Source organism: Microcaecilia unicolor, chromosome 1 (genome assembly GCF_901765095.1).
Source record: "Microcaecilia unicolor chromosome 1, aMicUni1.1, whole genome shotgun sequence".
Taxonomy (NCBI): Eukaryota; Metazoa; Chordata; class Amphibia; order Gymnophiona; family Siphonopidae; genus Microcaecilia; species Microcaecilia unicolor.
The window spans coordinates 169,509,803-169,529,926 of NC_044031.1; the positions used below are offsets into that span (position 1 = coordinate 169,509,803).

At 45.3% G+C, this 20,124-nt stretch overlaps 1 protein-coding gene across 1 annotated transcript in view; it reads right to left on the bottom strand.

The window, feature by feature from the left end:
* Positions 1 to 1,576: 1,576 nt before the first annotated feature.
* HIBADH (3-hydroxyisobutyrate dehydrogenase) overlaps positions 1,577 to 20,124 on the bottom strand; it is a 294,282-nt gene continuing 275,734 nt past the window's right edge. Inside the window, exons 7-8 of the mRNA XM_030202454.1 lie at positions 17,755 to 17,904; positions 1,577 to 2,396 (exon numbers count right to left, since the gene is read on the bottom strand). Coding sequence (XP_030058314.1) covers positions 2,238 to 2,396; positions 17,755 to 17,904 — 309 coding nt within the window. The 3' untranslated portion in view covers positions 1,577 to 2,237. The remainder of the gene's footprint in view (positions 2,397 to 17,754; positions 17,905 to 20,124) is intronic.

Sequence of the window (20,124 nt, forward strand, 5' to 3'; positions counted from 1 at the left end):
GTTTCTCATCTTTTAGCTAGTTTCCAATTCACAATAAGGCACTGCCTCTTATCCCATTTTTAATTTCCTGTGTCTTTCATGACTATCTTTGTCAAACACTTTCTGAAAATCAAACTACGTTGTATCAATTAGATCCCTTTTATGCACAGATTTTTTTACACATTCAAAAGAAATCTAACAGATTGGTAAGGTAGGCCTTGCCTACTTTAAAATCATGCAAACTCATTCCCATTAAGCCATGTCTATCTATTTAGTCAGTAATTTTGTATTTAGAATAGCAGCCACCATTTTGCCCAGTACTGAGGCTTACTGGTCTATGGTTTCCCAGATCACACCAGAACTCTTAAAAAATCAACATTATAGTGGTCACCCTCCAGTCCGTAGGCACTGTGGACATTTTAAATGATAGGTTACAGGTAAGTGCTCATTCGTGATGGTTTGTGTCCTTTGCCATCTCACTCTCCCTGTCATTTTCACCCTCTTCACCTTGTTTTCTTGGCTAGCAGGGCCAGCTTAAGGGGTAAACCAGTTATGCACTGGCTCAGAGTGCCAAAAATCTGACTCACCAGTTTGCCCCTCACAGCACAGGAGAATGTTCCTTCACTCCCACCACTGCGCCGATCCTGAACAGCACAGCAACAATTGTGAAGGAGATAATGCTGGGGCTAGATGAAGGGGGCTGATTCTAATATTAGAAGGTGGCTGTAAGTTGATGGTGGAGCTAGGGATTGGGAGAAAGGGGCTGATACTGAGGCTGGAGGTAGTTTTGAGAGAAGGGGCCGATGCTGAAACTGAAGGCTGGTGGAAAGGGAGGAGCAGAGGAATGGGTATTGGAGTAAGGAGGAGGAAAGGCAGGGTCAATGAATAGTGGAGAAGGAAGTAGATGAGCAGAAGCTAGGGGAGGGGAGAAATATATATGGTGGAATAAGCAGAGGCAATGGATGCTCAGAAAAAGTGAGAAAGAGGCTGGAGGACAGATATTAAGGATTTGGGGATGCAGAAGAACAGGGAGTCAGACTGGCAGGGACTCTGGGATTAGGTCAAAGATCAGAACAAGACATTGTTAAACTTTTTTGGGTACTGCAAGTATAAGAGGGGGCTGGGTGCTTGGGTGGGATTGTGAATTGAGACTCGGCGGCTAGTAAGAAGGAAAAGCAGAGACTTGGAAATCAGATAGAGAGGATAGTGGGGAGTAAGAAATTGAACACAGGTAAGGGAGAACAATGGGGACTAGGTGACTGGGTGAAGATTATGAATAGGGATGTAAGATGGAGTATAGAAAAACGGGGACTTGGAAGATTTTGTAAGTTTAAGTGCTTTGAAAATACGCCTCTATATCTACTTTAAACAATTGATTAAAAAAAAAAAGAGTCAATCATTCCTAAGAAAAATATTGAAGCCCAGTGGTAGGCAAAGATTCATTTTCCAATCATTTTAGCATATGTGCCATAAAACATGAATAGAGATTATTTAAAGAAAAAATCATACCTGACAAGTACCAGTCTAGAAATTTATTTAGATCCAAAATAAGACGTTTTTGGTATTGGGTTAAGAATAATATAGCAGTTATCTCAAATTAAATGTACATTATCAACCCTTTATTTAACACTATTATGTTAACTGATGAAAGCATACAGAAAACTGTATTATAAAAACAGGTCAGCAATGTACAAAAGTGTGACAAAGGGTACGTGACTGAAAATAACTACAAGTCAGTCTACTAGCAAAACATTTGTAATAGCTTTCTGTTCACTGAACACCTAGAATTCTACTCTGTATCCATAATCCCAGGAGAAATCACTCACTCTTTATGAGGAAGAAAACCTAACCAAAATATTAACACAGTATAATTTATTTTTAAACCTGTTATTTGTGAAGGGCTTCATTTTTCATCAGAGTCTGGAAGCCAAGGTGAGTAGTCCTTTCGCCAAATACTAAAACTTTCAAGATTCTATTCAGAATACTGGAATCGTGGGCCACATTTTATACAGCTCTGATGCCACAAAAACAATGAAGAATAATCCTGCAGTGCCTGTAATTACTGTTAAAAAATCTACCACAGGCAAATCAGCAAATTCTTCCTTCACCTCCTCCCACCTTTCAACGTGGCTTATTCAAAGATGAACACAAAACAGGCCAGCATTAACTAAAAATGAGCTTTGGCTAAACCCATGTACTTGTTACATATGCTATAAGAAGGCTCAGTTACTGAACAGTGTCTGTTGCCAAAAGTCAGCTCACAAGTTCTCTTCTTCCCGTAAAAACTGGAAGACAGAAGAGAAGTCTTTCTGTGCGTAGCCCTTCGCACACATAATCCTGTAGATCTGATGAGATAAGGATCCCAGTGGGATTGGAGTTTTAGTGTCAGTAGCAGAGTATTGTGCCAAACCAAGATCCTGCCAATAAGAAAGAAAAGAAACTGGCATGAGGTGCCTAAGCACTCAAAAACATTTCCATTCTCAAGTCAATGCTGTCTGTTATTTGGAATGATCAATTAACAACACTTAGGCTTTGCATTAATATTTCTATCATCACAGAACTTTAGAACATGCTCTTTTTTTGTTTTGTTAACATGAGCCAAAATTGGAACACAACATATAGGGCAGGGGTGCTCAATGTCAGTCCTTGAGGTCTACAACTTAGTCGTGTTTTCAGGATTTCCACAATAAATATGCAAGAGATGTATTTGCATACAATGGAGGCAATGCAAGCAAATAGATCTCATGCATATTTACATGGGAAATCCTGAAAACCCATGCTGAACTCGAGGACCGACATTGAGAACCCCTCCTATAGGGAATAATTTTATAAAACCATTCTAACTTGTTATCTGGCAATATACACACCTAAAATGGTTCTCATAACATCAGGGCAGCTGTAAAAGTGTGTGAAATGGCATCAATGTGCATACTTTTATTGCAAGTGTTGCCAGGTGTATGGTCTGGGCAAAGCTACGAAATACATGGGTTGATTATAAAATATGTTAACCTACACACTCGACATTACATTACATGATGCTTATATCCTACACATACCTTTAAAGTTCAGTGTGGCTCACAAGAAAAGAAAAGAGCTGAAGCATTTCCAGGAATTACATGACTTCTTTAAAAAGAAACCCCATAAAAAAACACATATATTTATGTGATCTAACCTCTTAAAAATTTTCTAAATAAAAACATTTTCAACAATCTTCGAAAAGTCTTATAATTAGATTTTCTTCTAATACCAGTTGGTAAATCGTTCCAGTGTGTAGCTGCCAAACATGCAAACGTACTAGAGAAAACCTTTTTCAGACCACCTCTCTAGGATCCGAAAATTGTAAAATTAAAACACATCTAGATCTAAGGGAAATATTCCTAAAGGCCAATCTGATTAAACCAGACATGTTCACCTGCTCTTAAGCAGGCGCGGAGAGACATTTATAACAAGGCACCAAAGTTCAGAGGGCATGCAGACACCTACTTACTTGCTATTTTATAAAGACACATTCTGTAGGTACCTATAAGTCTATATAAAATCCTGCCTTGAATGCAGGCATAGACTTAGGCCTGCTGAAGAGCTGGTGTAAATGCTTGCACATAATGTTTGCTAGTATGCACTCAGATTAGCAAAACCAATGCACAAACCTGAGAACTCCTCCTGCACTTTGCCCAGACTGTGCCCCCAGCAATGCCTTCACATGTACTTTTACATCAGGCGCTATGTTATAGGACACTCTACAGGAAAAACCCAATCTGTAATTTATCAAAGAAATATGTATACAGTGCAATCCGCTTAAGTGCAAGGGTCTAGGACCAAAGAAATGCATGCAGTTAATCGGAGCGTGCACTTAACCATTGTGACCCAAAGAAGCTTGACATCTGATAAACATATGTACAGTACTGTTTATTTTTATACGTACAGTATACAGTCTCCGTTAACTGACGTTAGGCTTACTTGAAGTAATCAGTTATAGTCCTCTGTACACTATTGGGTCTGTGAGTTCCATAGACTACGTCTGCCAGACGGTAAAAACTGTCATAGCACTGACATCCAGTGTCCTCCAGATAGGCCCGCACGGTGTTGAGACTCTGCAGTGCTCTTGCAAAAGTGACAGGAGGAGGTTGTTGAATTTCGTCAGCATGTGCCTCGCTGCTCATTTCATCATCAGCTGTTGTTGCCTGCGTGTAGGCGCATATCTCGACATCAGTGCTGTCGTCAGCTGTTTGTAGATCGTAATCATGAGCTACGCAGAGATGGAACTCCTCTTCAGTAACACCGGCTGGGATGTCAATAACCTGTTCATCTGACGCGTTTGCAACAGCTGCATCTGTTTCGTCTCTCTCCACATCCTTAACAAAGCTTGCCCGCTTGTAGCAGTTCACAATGGTTGCCCGTGTAACATGATTCCAGGCTTCTTTCTGCATATGTAGGGAATCCAACAGTGATAGATTATAAGCCAGTTCAACAGCACATTTATCCTTGCCAGTCTGGTCATCCATAAAGCTCATCAGATGACGTAGCACAAGAGCCCGATAATGTTATTTGAAATTGGCTATTATGCCCTGATCCATAGGTTGGATTAGAGAGGTAGTGTTTGGTGGCAGGAAGACCACCTTGACGTTAGATAGCCTGACATCATCCCTGTGTGCAGCACAATTATCACAAAGCAGCAAAATCTGACGCTTTTGTGCCTGCATTCTAGTGTCAAACTTCTTTAGCCACTGCTTCCAAATTTCCCCAGTCATCCATGAATTTGTGTTAGCCTCGTATGACACAGGAAGTCGCTTAACTTTCTTGAAGCAACGGGGCTGTTTGCTCGTTCCAATGATGAGGGGTTCCAACGTCTCACTCCCATTCATATTGCAGCAAAGGAGGATTGTCAGTCTGTCCTTCGACATTTTACCTACAGTAGTTTCTGCATCTTTGAATGCAAGTGTTCCATCAGGAATCCCTCGCCAGTAGAGACCGTTTTCGTCAGCATTGAAAATGTCACGAGGTGCAAACTCGTTCAAGATGGTAGGAAGAACTGAAACAACCCAATTTTCACCACCAAAGTCATCAGCGTCTTGTTTCTCACCATGCTGTTTCTTGAATTTTATGTTGTTCCTCTCCTTCTATCTTTCCAACCATCCAACAGTGGCTTTGAATTCAGTTAGTCCAAGACTTACTGAATTCAAAGCCACTGTTGGATGACTTTCAGCTAGCTGGTTAGCTTTCTCCATAAGAAGGACCACTGACAGGAAACTGTGTGCTCCTGACTCGAGAAAACCACCGAAGAAGAGCATCTGCTACCTCCTCAGCTTTTCCCGCCCGTTTTTGTTTCCGTTGTGGATTTGTATTGTTTTGCCAGTCTTCAAGAAGCTGGTCTTTCTGCTTCAAGACACGTGAAATTTGACTGGGATTGACACCATATTCTTTAGCAATAGATGCTTGACTTTGTTTGTTTTCTAATTTTTTAAGAACTTCTATTTGTTTAGCCAGTGTTAAAGTCTTACAGTTCCGCCGCGACGATGACCCCAGTGTACACTCTAACAACATTCTTTTGCTTATTCTGCCTGTGACAGCTAAAGGGGCGGTAAATTTGAAATCTCGTTGGTTGTCACGCACCAATTGGCTTCCATATTCCGTGCGCGCGCTTATGCGGAGTCTTCCCTGCAGAGGAGCGGTCTTAAACCATGCATGTAAATGAATCTTGCACTTATCAGTGGTGCGCTAAACCGAAGTTTGTCCCCATAGAAATTGATGGCACCAAAAACGGGACAGAAGTACGGCATTCAGTTAAACAGAGCATGCGCTTATCCGACGTGCACTTAAATGGAGTGCACTGTATATACAGTACACTTGATAACCTCTAGACAAATTTATTTTTGTTAGATTTGGAGAAAAAAGACCTCAGTGAATCTATACATTATGAGAACATCCCCCAAAAAGAAAAACCACCATCATTGGTCAAAAAAACTCCCAAAAATATTCAAAAAAGCTAAACAGATAGAAAAATTCACACAAAATTATTATCAAGGTTTCTCAGTCAGCCTTAATAATGAATAGCTTTTAGAAAATACTTAGCTTTAAACTGTAGCTGCTCTTCAACTATGAGTATACAGTGAAAGAAAATAAATGCTGAAGGCCTCTTTACCAGCTCAAGCAAATTCCCGACAAGGGCTCCTGTTTCATATATAGCTATTTACAGGACCTACTTTATGTGCTTAGGTGGCATGCTGCTAGTATTCTAAACATTAATGTGCATAATGTGCATATAAATATTAGCACTTAGTTTACATAATTGCCCCAGTAATGTCTGCATCTTCAAAGCAGTCACGACTGCTGCAGGATTTGGACTTGTATTTTATAAAGTCACATAGGCCCCATGGGGGTAATTTTATAAGGAGCCACCAGATTCAGATGGCAAGAATGTAAATGTAGGTATTCTAATCATTTCTGCACATATGTTGACCAGGGGCATAGCCAGATCTCGTGGTGGGAGGGGGACCAGAGCCCAAGGTGGGGGGCACATTTTGGTCTGCGCCCCCCCCCCCGCCGCTCACTACCACTGCTGCAGCAAATACCTTGGCTGGCGAGGGTCCCCAACCCCCGCCAGCTGAAGTGTTGTCCAGCGTCGGTCTCCGGCGCTGCCATGTTGCCTGCCCTGCTCTGTCTTCCCCTCATGTCCTACACGCTCCTTTTAGTGAAATTGAGTATGCTCCCACCCAGCAGCAGGCTTCCCTCCCACCCAGCACACAGCAGCACCCAGCATCAGGCCTCCCTCCCACCCAGCAGCACCAGGCCTCCCTCCCTCCCAGCACCAGGCCTCCCTCCCTCCCACCCATCCAGCACCAGGACTCCCTCCCTCCCACCCAGAACGCAGCAGCAGCAGCACTCAGCAGCAGGCCTCCCTCCCACCCAGCAGCAGGCCTCCCTCCCTCCCACCCAGCACACAGCAGCAACATCCAGCATCAGGCCTCCCTTCCACCCAGCACGCAGCAGCAGCACCCAGTAGCAGGCCTCCCTCCCACCCAGCACCAGGTCTCCCTCCCACCCAGCATGCAGCAGCACCCAGCATCAGGCCTCCCTCCCACCCAGCACGCAGCAGCAGCACCCAGCATCAGGCCTCCCTCCCACCCAGCACCCAGCAGCACCCAGCATCAGGCCTCCCACCCAGCACCAGGCCTCCCTCCCTCCCAGCGCCAAGCCTCCTTCCCTCCCTCCCTCCAACCAAACAAGCATCAGGCCGCCCGCCCGTCCTCCCTCCCTCCCAGCACCAGGGCCCCCCCCCCCTCCTCTGAAATTTAAAAGGTATACCTCGGGGTTAAGGCGGCGTCGGCAGCAAAAAGCATGTTCTTCGCTCGGCGCGCCTTCGGGCTTTCCCTCTGCCTCTCAAGCTAGAGCTTCACAGACAGAAGGGAAAGCCGAAGACGCGCCGAGTGAAGAACACGCTTTTCGCTGCCAATGCCGCCTTAACCCCGAGGTACGCCTTTTAAATTTCGGAAGAGGGGGGCCCTGGTGCTGGGAGGGAGGGCGGGCGGGCGGGCGGCCTGATGCTTGGTTGGTTGTGGGAGGGAGGGAGGCCAGCCTTGTGCTTGGAGGGAGAGTGGGCGGACCAGCGAAGGCATGGACAGATGGGCGGACCAGGCTCTGCGTGCCCTCTCTGGCATGCGTGCCAAAGGTTTGCCATCACTGACTTAGGTTCTACTACCCAGCTCAAAACAAAATTGCCCCTCCTCCAGAGCTATGAGTCACCAGATGCTATGTAACCAAAATTGATTGAATTAAGTCTCTGGCAGTGTAGATTCAACACATAATTCTAATGAAAACAGACACCAGATTCAATGTCACCAGATTAAGTCAGTTTAAAATACTTGGCACAGTTCCAATGAAAACACCTTTAAGACAATTCCAGCATAAAAAGATGAAATCACAAGCATAGATATTCAAAACACAATTCTCTAAAATCCCTTTAAGACAATACTAGCATAAAAATATAAAATCACAGTGCAATATAGGCAATAGGATGGAGACAGATAAGGAACTTATAGAGGTCAGACCCTCTGCAAGTGAAAGGCCAGGGTTTTTTTTTTGTTTTTTTGTGTTAATAGGATAGAATAAAAAGGGGGTGAAATAGAATAAAGGAGTCAATAGTTTATCAGGAAGATATTAAGAGCAGGACACAGGTAACCTCAGTTACCAATCAAACCAAGTCTGAAAATGCCCAGCGCAGTTCCCAGCTCACAAGGAGGACATGAGAGCGCATTTTAGACTATGGATTTTAAGTAGATTGTAGAATACAATTGGTAGTCTTGAATATGACTAGCCAACATTGAGGACTTCTACCAAACGAGTCCAGAGTTCTGGCCTTCCTATCTGGAAGAACGGAAGCGTGGGATCTGGTACTGCGAGTGCACTTAAGGGCATACACCAGCACCAAAGAATGGTGGGATAAGTGAGTTCTATGAAAGCCTGGGCACTTTTGTATTCTATACATGATGTCAATCATTTTAGGAGCCATCTGAACAGACAGAGGCATCTCCCAGTTCTTAAATAGGGCATCCTTGAGAATTGTATGGAGAAGTACAGTGATACTTTCTTTGGGAGGTGACTCAAAATCCAAAACAGTGAGGAGTTCTGAGCAAGGCTCTTCTTGAGTTTCCAATTAAAAGGGATCTTCTTGTGCCATTTCTCTAACAAAGCCCATGAAAAAAAGGTCGTTCTCTCAGGTGGCAGGGCAGGATCAGAGGGTATGCCACAGGATTCCTCAGCTGAGAAGTACTGTGGCTCCTCATCTGAATCTGAGGAGAGGTCAGGAGAGTCCTCAAAGTATTCCTCATGGGTAGTACTAGGACAGATCTTCTCACGAGCTTTGCACTCTTGCATCGAGGAGCATCGGAGCACAGACCTGCCCTACGAGCTCAGGAAGATGTCCTCTCCAGATGTCGAGGGCTGCAATAGGCGGGTGAGCACTGACTCCGATGCTCGACGCCAGGTCGTTGTCTGTGACCTCTTCTGAGGCTGAATCTCTGAAGATACCTGGAGCTGGGCTGAGGATGGTGCAAGCGCCTTCAATGCCTGCATGGTCTGTTTCTGCAGAAACCCATTAGCTCCTCTTTAAGCATGGCACAGATTTCCTCTTGAAAAGTAGGTGCCAGCTGGGATGGAGGAATTGGCACAGAGCAGTCTGCAGAGTGTCCTGCATCACAGCAGGCATAGAAAAAGCTGAATGCACTGGTGGAGAGTTTAAGAGCTCCAAGGAAGGAGAGTGTTCTGATTGACGCCAAAGCTTATCTGGTACCACCGATGCTGCTCTTTGGAGCTGTCAGTGCTGTGCCTTGAAGGCTAGTGATGGCAATGTTTCTTAGGTTTAATTCGATGCTTGTCCCCCCAATGTGCATGGTACTGACGAAGATGACACTGAGTCAATGCGCTTCCTCAGCACTGGGTCTGACGCCAAGCCATTCTGATGTGTTGAAGTTGAAACTGGTTCTGCTTCAAGAACCGAGTCCCTTGCCATTTCAGGGGCCTTCCTGGACTCCTTTTGCATGCGCTGACAGAAGGCACAATTTAGATCCCAGTGGTCTGGGCCTAAACACTGGACCACCAATTGTGGAGATCTGAGCCCAAAATTACCTGACTGCACCTTGTACAGCACTCAAAGCCACTTGTTATCTTCTGGGGAATGTAGGGGAAAATGGCCAATTCAATTTAAAAGGGGTGGGGGAGGTAGAGTGAAAGCTACCCAAAAAGCCTTATAAGTCGGATAGACCTGGGCCCAAGAGGGCCTCTAGGTCCCCTTCCCCGCCCCCCCCCCCCCCCCAAAAAAACAAAATTGAAAAAAATTGAGGAAAAAAGGAATATAGGCACCTACTTTTCTTTAGAGAAGAGGTTCCAAATTCTTGATGCCTAAAAATAAGTGACCTTTTAGAGAATACCTTCCGTGTATCTTAAACTATAGTGTCAAAATAGGTGCCATCCTGCTTTGCCTGTTATACCCTGTTTCCCCGAAAGTAAGACATCCTCCGAAAATAAGACCTAGTAGAGGTTTTCCTGAATTGGTAGATATAAGGCCTCCCCCGAAAGTAAGACCTAGCAAATTTTTGTTTGAAAGCAGGGCCGCCGAGAGCCGGACAAGGCCGCCCCCCCCACCCGAGGTCGCCGGGCCCCCCCTCCACCCACCCTCCGTCACTCCCGGAGCTAACCTTAAACGCCTCCTTTCACCTTCGCAGCAAGCAGCAGCAGGGAAGACCTGTCCTTTCTTCCGTGCCCCGCCCTCGCGGACGTTATGCCAGGCGAGAGCGGGATACGGAAGGAAGGAGTGGCCTGCCCTGCCGCTGCTTGCTGCGAAGGTGAAAGGAGGCGTTTAAGGTTAGTTCCGGGAGCGACGGAGGGCGGGCCAATCCCGATGTTTCCCCGAAAAATAAGACAGCCCCTGAAAATAAGACCTAGCGCATTTTGGGGGGCAAAAATTAATATAAGACAGTGTCTTATTTTCGGGGAAACACGGTAATATATCCTTCATGATGTGTACACTGAAATGACTCACAGTCAAATGCCTTCCCTTATTTACATCTTCACCCTAGCGGACTGGGAGATTCATAGCTACTGATTATATCATCCAAGAATATCTCAACTCAGAATATCTATAGGATTTCTTCTTTCCAAAGCAACACAACTATCTTTTTGCAAAAATGAATGAATTTAGACTTTTGGCTTCACTCATTTTCACACAGTTGCCAAAAAGTTTCATAATAATTTCACAAAACTCATCCTGCCTGTCTGCCAAAATCCATGTTACATGTGTGATGATATATCACTGCTTTTTTTGCCTTTCTACAATGGCACCTTCACTCTCTGCACTCAGGAAAATCAAGAATTGATTGCTTCTCAGCCTTCTGGTTAAGAGCCAAGTGTAGGATCTGAGATATGAGTTGAGAACAGTCCATTTTTGGGTGAGAATAAGACTGTACAACATGAAGTATTAATGCCCTGCCACCCAAGCCCTTAGGGGACATGTTTATGTTACTACTGCTAAAGCAGCTTAATTAAATCTCCCACTAAAAATACTTTCCCATTTCCAGAAACAATGGGTATTTTATTCCTGCACTTTTCCCTTCCTCTAGCAACTTTAAAAATTTATTTAGAGACCAGAGTACTAAACTGCAATAAAATTGGTCAATAAATAATAATGGTCCATGTTAATTGCATGCAAATGAATTGAGAAAAAAATATTACATATTAACTTTCTCATGTTTATGGGCCCACTATTGCTAAAAAGTCTCTGTGATGGCCTAGTTTGGTGGTAGGGGCTGTTCTAGATAGCTTACAGGTAGGAAGTGAGTTCAGAATTAAATGGAGCATCCTGGGATTCGTAGTTTTCAGGTGTTCAGAATCCAACTGATGCCAACTGAGGAAATGCCAAGGTAAGACCCCCAAAGGAAGTTAGAGCCTAGGGTCAGCTTAGATTTCAGGTGGGAGTCTCAGGTGCAATAGGTAGGTCCCTGCCCCAAGAGGGCTTACAATCTAAGTTGGTACACATGTAGTGGAGAGCAAAATGAATTGCCCTAGGTCAAGAGGAACATTAGTGGCTTCCCTGGTTTTTAGTACTACTACTACTACTTAGCATTTCTATAGCGCTGCCAGGGTTACGCAGCGCTGTACAAGTTTAGACAAGGGGAAGGACAGTCCCTGCTCAAGAGAGCTTACAATCTAAAGGTAATAAGCTATGTAGTCAGTGCAGGTATCTGGAATGGTGGTTAGGTGCCAAAAGCAAGGGAGAAGAGATGGGCCTTGAGTAAGGACTTGAAAATGGGCAGGGAGGGCGCACGGCGTATGGGCTCAGGAAGTCTGTTCCAGGCATAAGGTGAGGTGAGGCAGAAGGGGCGGAGTCTGGAGTTAGCGGTGGTGGAGAAGGGTACAGATAGGAGTGATTTGTCCTGAGAGCGGAGGTTACGGGTGGGAACATACGGGGAGAGGAGGGTAGAGAGGTAATGGGGGGCTGCAGATTGAGTGCACTTGAAGGTCAATAGGAGAAGCTTGAATTGTATATGGTAGTGGATCGGGAGCCAGTGAAGCGACTTGAGGAGAGGGGTGATATGAGAGTATCGGTTCACGCGGTAGATAAGACGTGCGGCGGAGTTTTGGACAGATTGAAGGGGGGATAGGTGGCTAAGTGGGAGGCCAGCGAGGAGAAGGTTGCAATAGTCAAGACGAGAGGTAACGAGTGAGTGGACGAGAGTTCGGGTGGTCTGTTCAGAAAGGAATGGGCGAATTTTGCTAATATTATAGAGGAAGAAGCGACAGGTCTTAGCTGTCTGCTGGATATGGGCAGAGAAGGAGAGGGAGGAGTCGAAAATGACTCCGAGATTGCGGGCTGAAGAGACGGGGAGGATGAGGGCATTGTCAACAGAGACGGAAAGTGGGGGAAGAGGAGAAGAGGGTTTGGGTGGGAAGACAAGGAGCTCAGTCTTAGCCATGTTCAGTTTCAGATGCCGGTTGGACATCCAGGCAGCGATGTCGGAGAGGCAGGCCGAAACTTTGGCCTGGGTTTCGACTGTGATGTCGGGAGTGGAGAGGTAAAGCTGGGTGTCGTCAGCATAGAGATGGTACTGGAATCCATGTGATGAGATCAAGGAGCCCAGGGAAGAGGTGTATATCGAGAAAAGAAGCGGTCCAAGGACAGATCCTTGAGGGACCCCAACAGAGAGCGGGACGGGGGTGGAAGAAGAGCCATTAGAAAATACTCTGAAGGTGCGATGGGAAAGATACGAGGAGAACCAGGAAAGGACGGAGCCCTGGAATCCAAATGAGGACAGTGTGTCAAGAAGTAACTTATGATTGACGGTGTCAAAGGCGGCAGATAGGTCGAGGAGGATGAGTATGGAATAGTGACCTTTGGATTTGGCAAGGAACAGGTCATTGCAGACTTTAGAGAGTGCTCTTTCTGTTGAGTGTAGTGGGCGAAAGCCGGATTGAAGCGGGTCGAGGACGGCCTGAGAGGAGAAGAATTCAAGGCAGCGGCTGTGGACAGCACGTTCAAGTAATTTGGAGAGGAAAGGTAGAAGAGAGATGGGGTGGTAGTTGGAGGAACAGGTGGGGTCAAGCGATGCTTTTTTGAGAAGTGGTGTGATTACAGCGTGCTTGAAGGTGTCAGGGAACGTAGCAGTGGAGAGGGAGAGGTTGAGGATGTGACAGATTGAGGGGTTAACTGTAGGAGAGATGTTGGTAAGCAGGTTGGTGGGAATGGGATCAGAGGAACAGGTGGTGCACTTAGAGGAAGAAAGAAGGCGAGCAGTTTCCTCTTCGGTGATCTGAGGGAAGGAGGAGAAGGAAGCCAGGTTAGGTTGGTTGAGGGAGTGGGTTAAGAAGCCACAGGGAGGAGAAGGCTTGGAAGTGAATTCAAGGTTTATCTTCTGTACTTTATCGCGGAAGTAGTCAGCTAGTGTTTGAGGAGAGAGTGAGGGGGGGGGGGTGGGAGCGGAGGGTACTTTAAGTAGGGAGTTCAGGGTGGCGAAGAGGCGACGAGGGTTGGAGCCAAGAGAATTGGTTAATTGAGAATAATATTCCTGTTTGGCAAGGAATAGGGAGGACTGGAAGGAGGATAGCATGAATTTGTAATGGGTGAAGTCTGACAGGGTGTGAGATTTTCTCCAAAGTCGTTCAGCAGATCGGGTGCAGGAGCGGAGGTAACGGATGCAAGGGGTTAACCAGGGCTGAGGATTAATGCGCTTAGTGGGGCGAGAGACAGATGGTGCTAGGGTATCCAGAGCAGTGGAGAGAATTTCATTGTAGGTAGAGACAGCCGTGTCGACAGATTCAGAAGACGAGATGGAAGAGAAGAGAGTGGAGATGTGAGAGGATAGGGTAGGGGGGTCGACAGCTTGGAGATTCCTGAAGGCAGTGGTTATAGTTGGGCGAGGTTGAGGGGGAGGGTGATGAAGTGTGAGGGTGATTAGGTGATGATCTGAGATAGGAAGGACTGAGGTGCAGAAATTGGAAGGTGAGCAGGAAGAGAAGAGAACGAGGTCGAGACAATGGCCATCACGGTGAGTAGGGGTGGTAGAGCATAGTTGGAGGTTAAAGGCGGATATCAGAGTAAGGAATTTAGAAGCGTAGGAGTTGGATGGGTTGTCAACGTGAATGTTAAAATCGCCAAGAATGAGGGATGGAGGGGGGGCGGTAGATGACTGCGACTCTGAGTGGTAGTGGGTAGAATAGCCGGATGGAGTGAGCTTCAAAGGACGAGAAGCAGTGAGATTGCGGTAGGAGGAGTGGTTGGAAACTACAGGAGGGCGAGAGAAGTAACCCGACGCCTCCGCCACGGCCATCTGGGCGGGGAGTGTGGGAGAAGAGATAACATCCATGACAAAGGGCGGCGACTGAGGCAGAGTCGTCAGGGGAGAGCCAGGTTTCGGTTAGGGCGAGCAGTTGGAGGGAACGAGAGATGAAGAGATCGTGGGTGAAGGGCAGTTTGTTGCAGATCGAGTGGGCATTCCACAAGGCGCATGAGAAGGGGAGGGAAGAGGGGGGGAGGAGGGGAATAGAGACGAGGTTGGAGACGTCACGGAATCGTTTGCATGGATAGGAGGACAGGTGAGGGGGGCCAGGATTAGGATTAATGTCTCCCGCGGAGAGCAGGAGGAGTAAGAGAGTGCGGAGGAGGGTGGGGGAGGTCGGCGACGAAGGCGACGAAGACGGGGTGCACTTAGGAGGAATGGTGAAGGGTTAATGGCAGGAAGGAGGTGTTGGAGATTAAGGGCTAGAAAGGAGGAGGGGGACAAGAGAGATGGAGAGATGGTGAGTGATGGGGGTGAATAGGGTATTGCCGTAGCAGGCAGGACGGGAGGGAACACAGGTGGGCAATGAGTCCACTGAACCACCCCTACACAAGGTTGTGTCCTGCAGAGTAGAGAACCAGGCTGGTTGATAGCTATGTCGTTAACTGTTTGAAATGCTCTGTTGTATTAAGCCATGACTAGAATGGCAAACTGGAAGTTACTCTAACTACAAGGAAGCTAGCAAGAAACAGAATAAAATACTTCCTAAATGTACTAAGCCAGAAGTTAGTGTCTAAATCTGAAGAAGTGTGAAGACTACATTTTCTATTTACAGCAACAGAATCAAACAGTGCCCCTGTCTCCTGATGAATTTCTGTGTACAGCAGAGTTCTTACCCCAAAGTATTCATTCAAAAACTGTCCTGCGACAACCTCTCTGAGGTATAGCTAATTTCTTGCAAACAATGGCTCCTCGCTGGTATTTGCCCATTTTATCACCTATTATTTAGTATGCAAATAGAGATAATGTGCTGATAATTTGCAAAGGGGTCCTTTTACTAAGCTGTGGCAAAAAAGTAGCCTCAGTATGCCTAAGGACATTTTTACCACAGCCATAAAAAGGACCTTTTCATTTGGGTTTTTTTTTTTTTAGTATTAATGACCATATGCTAATGTTGCTTATTAGCGAGTGGCCATTAAATGTTTTTATTGTGAGTGCACTTACCCATTTTTGTAGGCACAGCATCTCAGGGGGGCGGCTTTGCATCCTTTTACCTGGTCACGGTGAGTTTCCAAACCCAGCAGCAGCAGAGATTCCCATACGCTGCCCTGCCGCCGCTGGCACCCACCTCTTCCCTTTACTGTGGCCGCCTGAACTTTCCTGTTTCGTTCAGGAAGCCGCAGTAAAGGGAAGAGGCGGGTGCTGGGTACCGGCAGTGATAGGGAAGTGTATGGGAATCTCTGCTGCTGCTGGGTTTGGGAAGTCACCATGACCAGGTAAAATGCCCCGGGGGAGGGGGGAGGCAGTATGCAAGCTCCGGCATCTTGCCTTGGGCCGGCCCTGCTCATGTGGTATTCCTTCTTTAACTGATTAGAGGAGGAACACCCACTCTCCGCCTGACAGTTAGTGTGTGCTAATCTGGCAGTTACTGCAGTACACTTGTATGCGTCCTGTGGTACACCTTTTTAAGCTGTGTTGGCGCCTAATGCAGCTTAGTAAAAAGATCCTAAATTATGCAGCTCTTTACCTAGTTTTGCATATATGCAAATATTTTACACTGAAGATTGCAATTACTAAATAACACATGAAAACTAGCAAATAAAGCTGGAAAATGTTACCATTTTGTCAAGCGTTAATGTTTTTTTGTGAACAGCCTCATAGTTTGTTAAAATTTTTTGAGGATTTATTTTTTATAAATTTCTCCTACTTAGCCATTCCCATCATCAGAACTACATGCAGGCTTCACACTGAAGACTATAAGCTAGGATTACAGCATAAAAAACTAAAACACATACTCAGTGGATATTTTGAATCAAACAAGACCATAATAAAAGATCCATAACTTTTATGTTAAAAAAAGGTGGGGGGAGGGAGAATAAGAAAATGTATTAGATAAAATAATAACCATCTAGAGCTAAGACTGGAAGAGGAAGCCATAATGTCAAGAAATAAGTTAGGTATCATAAAATTAAGATGATGCCAACTTCTTAGCAATTAGGTGACCTCCAGATATATAACTAGGATTTCTTTTTTTTTTTTTTGGGGGGGGGGGATAGTAATTTGACCTGGCAGACTCTTCTACTATGTAATCCGCTTTGAATGTAATTTCAAAAACCACAGAAAGGTGGTATATCAAGTCCCATTCCACCTACTTTTGGCCTTCCAGATTGATCAGAGCTGAGGTTGGAATGAGCCTTCATTTCAGTTATTTTATGTCCCTTCCACAGATGTACTTTCTCCTTCCTCAGCCAGTAACCCTGAAATCATAGGCCCTAAATCTAGGTGCTAAGGGCTTCTGATGCACGATGACTGGGACTCCCCTCTCCTCTAGGGGCTATTTCACTACCTTATTAGCATCCCCAGTCCTGGCTGACCCAAGAAGCAGAAGACTTGAATTGGGAAGCAAACACACATTTTCTGAATACTACAGCACTATCACTCAGCTACTACACTGGTCCACAATTAGATATTTTTAAAGATCATCTAATTAAAAAACCCAACTGAATTATATATACTAGTTTTTAAATGTTTATGCAAAAATTTATTTATTTAAAAATTTCTAGTCTGCCTACGACTAGGCGGATCACAAATCAATATACACAATAAAAGGAACAATAAAACAAGAACAATATTCAAAATAAAATGGACATCAGCCTCATGCGTGTTCAAACAAATATGTCTTCAATAATTTACTGAATTAAACCCTGCTAATATACAGTCTCAGATAACATGGTAATTTGTTACAAATTTGTGGACCTGCTACCGAAAATGCAGTATTCCATGTATTAGCGTATGCCACAGACTGCAATTTAACATTCGCCAATAACTTCAAATTTTCAGACTGCAAGGATTTAATGGGTTGGTATTCCAATGTTTATCTAAGTGTAATGTTGCTTACTTAAAAAAAAAAGGGACTCTATTTGTAATACTCTACTGAGTACCTATTTTTGTTAAATTTTTCAGACTAAACTATTTGCAAATTACCCTAGCTGCAGAGGCGTGCAACTGAATATATGGAAAAGTTTATTACCACTTAGGTAATATGAAGCTCATGACTATATGTGTGGTGGCACTGAATGACAGTTTTTGTTGAGCTAATCTTTCAATAATTTTCATTTCTGGGCTTTTACAGGAAGAAATGCAGAGCAGAAGCCATATTCAATTTAACCTGGATATACAGGATATTCATTTTTACACACTCCCTTTTTTGGTTTGCTAAGGCTTTTTAAATGAAATACCAAAAGAGGACTGGATGTAACAATACTGTAGATTCACTTCAGGCTGTACATACCTTAGTCATAAGCGTTGTTCCAAAACCACCTTGGTAATTATTAGCAGAGGGTACTCCTTCCATAACTCCTGGCACGGGGTTATATGTGTCGCTTGACCAACAGCGACCTGAACTCATATTCAGTATTTTGGCCACAGCTTGGGTCAAGCCCTAGCCTGTCAAAGGTCAAGGGAAGAGAAGTGTTAATGTCAAAATGCACAAGACATGGGTGACTTATTTTACACATAAGGACCACATTGTCATTTCTCTCCCTTTATTAGGTGTCTTGAAAAACGATTGAGTATTGATATGGGCGGAGGGGTTTCCTAGCTTAAATTAAAGGTCATCTATCCAGCATTTAAGTGATGCAAGGGCCATGCCTTTCACATCCAGCTCAGGCTTACCTCGAATCAGACTACTTTACGAAGGTTAAATTTTAAAAAATCCTGTGAGTCACTGAAACACAGAAAGCTAACTTTCTGTTTATAAGATCGTTTGAAATGCCAGATTTGAACAGGGCTCCCCTGGTTCTCAGCCCACTGTTCTACCAATTAGGCTACTCCTATACTCCACTTTCATTCCACCTGCCGTCATATAAACATTCAGAGGGTAATTTTCATACTGCCTGTATAGCTCCAAAGCCTGCAGGTACTTTACACTCGCAGATCTTGCATCAAGCTTCAAAGCAAAGGTGTGCATATTGTTTCCTTTTCAAAGGGGGTAAGAGGTCTTGGACACGCTTTCTGTGGGTATTTTTTCCACATGAAACATGCACTTTTGAAAATACAAAAGTATGCACAATGTTTCATGGGCCGATGATCAGAAGCAAACATGGGCACTAGAGGCCAATATCGCCATACTAGTGCTTGTGTTTGCTCCTGCCCGATGATCAGAGCCTGTGAGCGCATGTAATAACGCGCTTGCTGGCTCTGAACGTAAATTGCATGCAAATGCATGCAAACAAGGGTCTCCTGTATTCATCCCTCATGATCAGTGGGCAGCGCGCCAAACAAGGGCACTGCTACCGAGCTGGCGTTAGGGTTTGCTGGGAGGGAGGAATGAGGGAGACTCACTGAAGAGGCTTGACAGGTCCGGGATTTTCCCTAGACCTGTCAAACCTAATCCCGCCCCTCCCGCAAAAAACACAAGACCTGGAGGTCCGGTGGACCTCCAGGCCACCCCACCCCCAAAGCAGAAAAATCCTGGTGGTCCAGTGGGACTGTTAGCTTCCCCCTCCCACCCTCACATCGCACAAAAATGCCTTGGTGGTCCAGTGGGATCGCTATCTATCCACTCCCCTCCCGCCGGCAGCCTACCTCTCAGTGGTCACAGTGGTGGGAGCAGAGAGGAACTAGCACTTCCTCCCTCCTCCTCGGGTGCCTTCCCAAAATGGCAGTCCCCCCTGCCCGGTACATCCTGGGATGCACCGGGTGGGGCTTAACCCATATATGGAAGTTAAGCCTTCCATCCAGCACATCCCAGGATGCACCCAAAGAGGCACCAAAGAGGAGGGCGGGAGTGCTAGAAAATCCCGGACCTGTCAAACCTCTTCTGCGGGAGGATTGTGCCTTGGGTGAATGCCCAGGCACATCATCCCACAGAAGTAACCCCATGATCAGAGAAGTACCCCTATGATCAGAGCTAATAGTGCACATATATTTGCATGATATTATCTCTGATCATAAGGGCGTTAAAGCCCCGTGCTGTTCCAGCGCTATTTTTAGAGAACTGTTTGGATCAGCACGGGGCTTTTGACCATCTGCCCATGCTAACCCCACCACCTTGGAAGGCCTCTGCTAAATACATTATGCTTTTTCCTCACAGTATCCTAGCAGATTGAAGTAGAATTGGTGGGTAACTCTAGAAAAGGGGTTAGCCAACAGTCGATTGTGAATGACCAGTCGATTGCAGAAGGTCCCTAAGTCAATTGCGAGTTTGTGACCAAAAAATACAATACTCTCCCACTCTTGGGCTCCAGCCTACTTTGATTTCCACTCCGCTTCATGCACTACTCACTTCCTTTCCACCTCACTTCATGCGCACACACTAGCATTCAAAACAAATGAGGGAAGTTGTACATGTGGGTGATTTCCTACAGTGTCAGGACCTTGTAGTTTGTATTGAGATCTTGTGTGTGGTTTCTTGATATATAGTGACTTCTGGTCAAACTTGGTCAAATTAAAGGTTTGAAAGTAGCTCTCTACAGTGAAAACTTTGCCAACCCATGTTCTACAACACAGCCTGCAGTGCTGTACAACACATTTGATTCTGAGGAGGAAGAAGAGATAACTGGAACTATTATAGCAATTCCTGCCAGCCAAAGGAGCAATGTAAGCCATAAGTTAGGGAGAAAGCTTTCCCCTAGCCCTTATGACCGGAAAGGGTACTGGA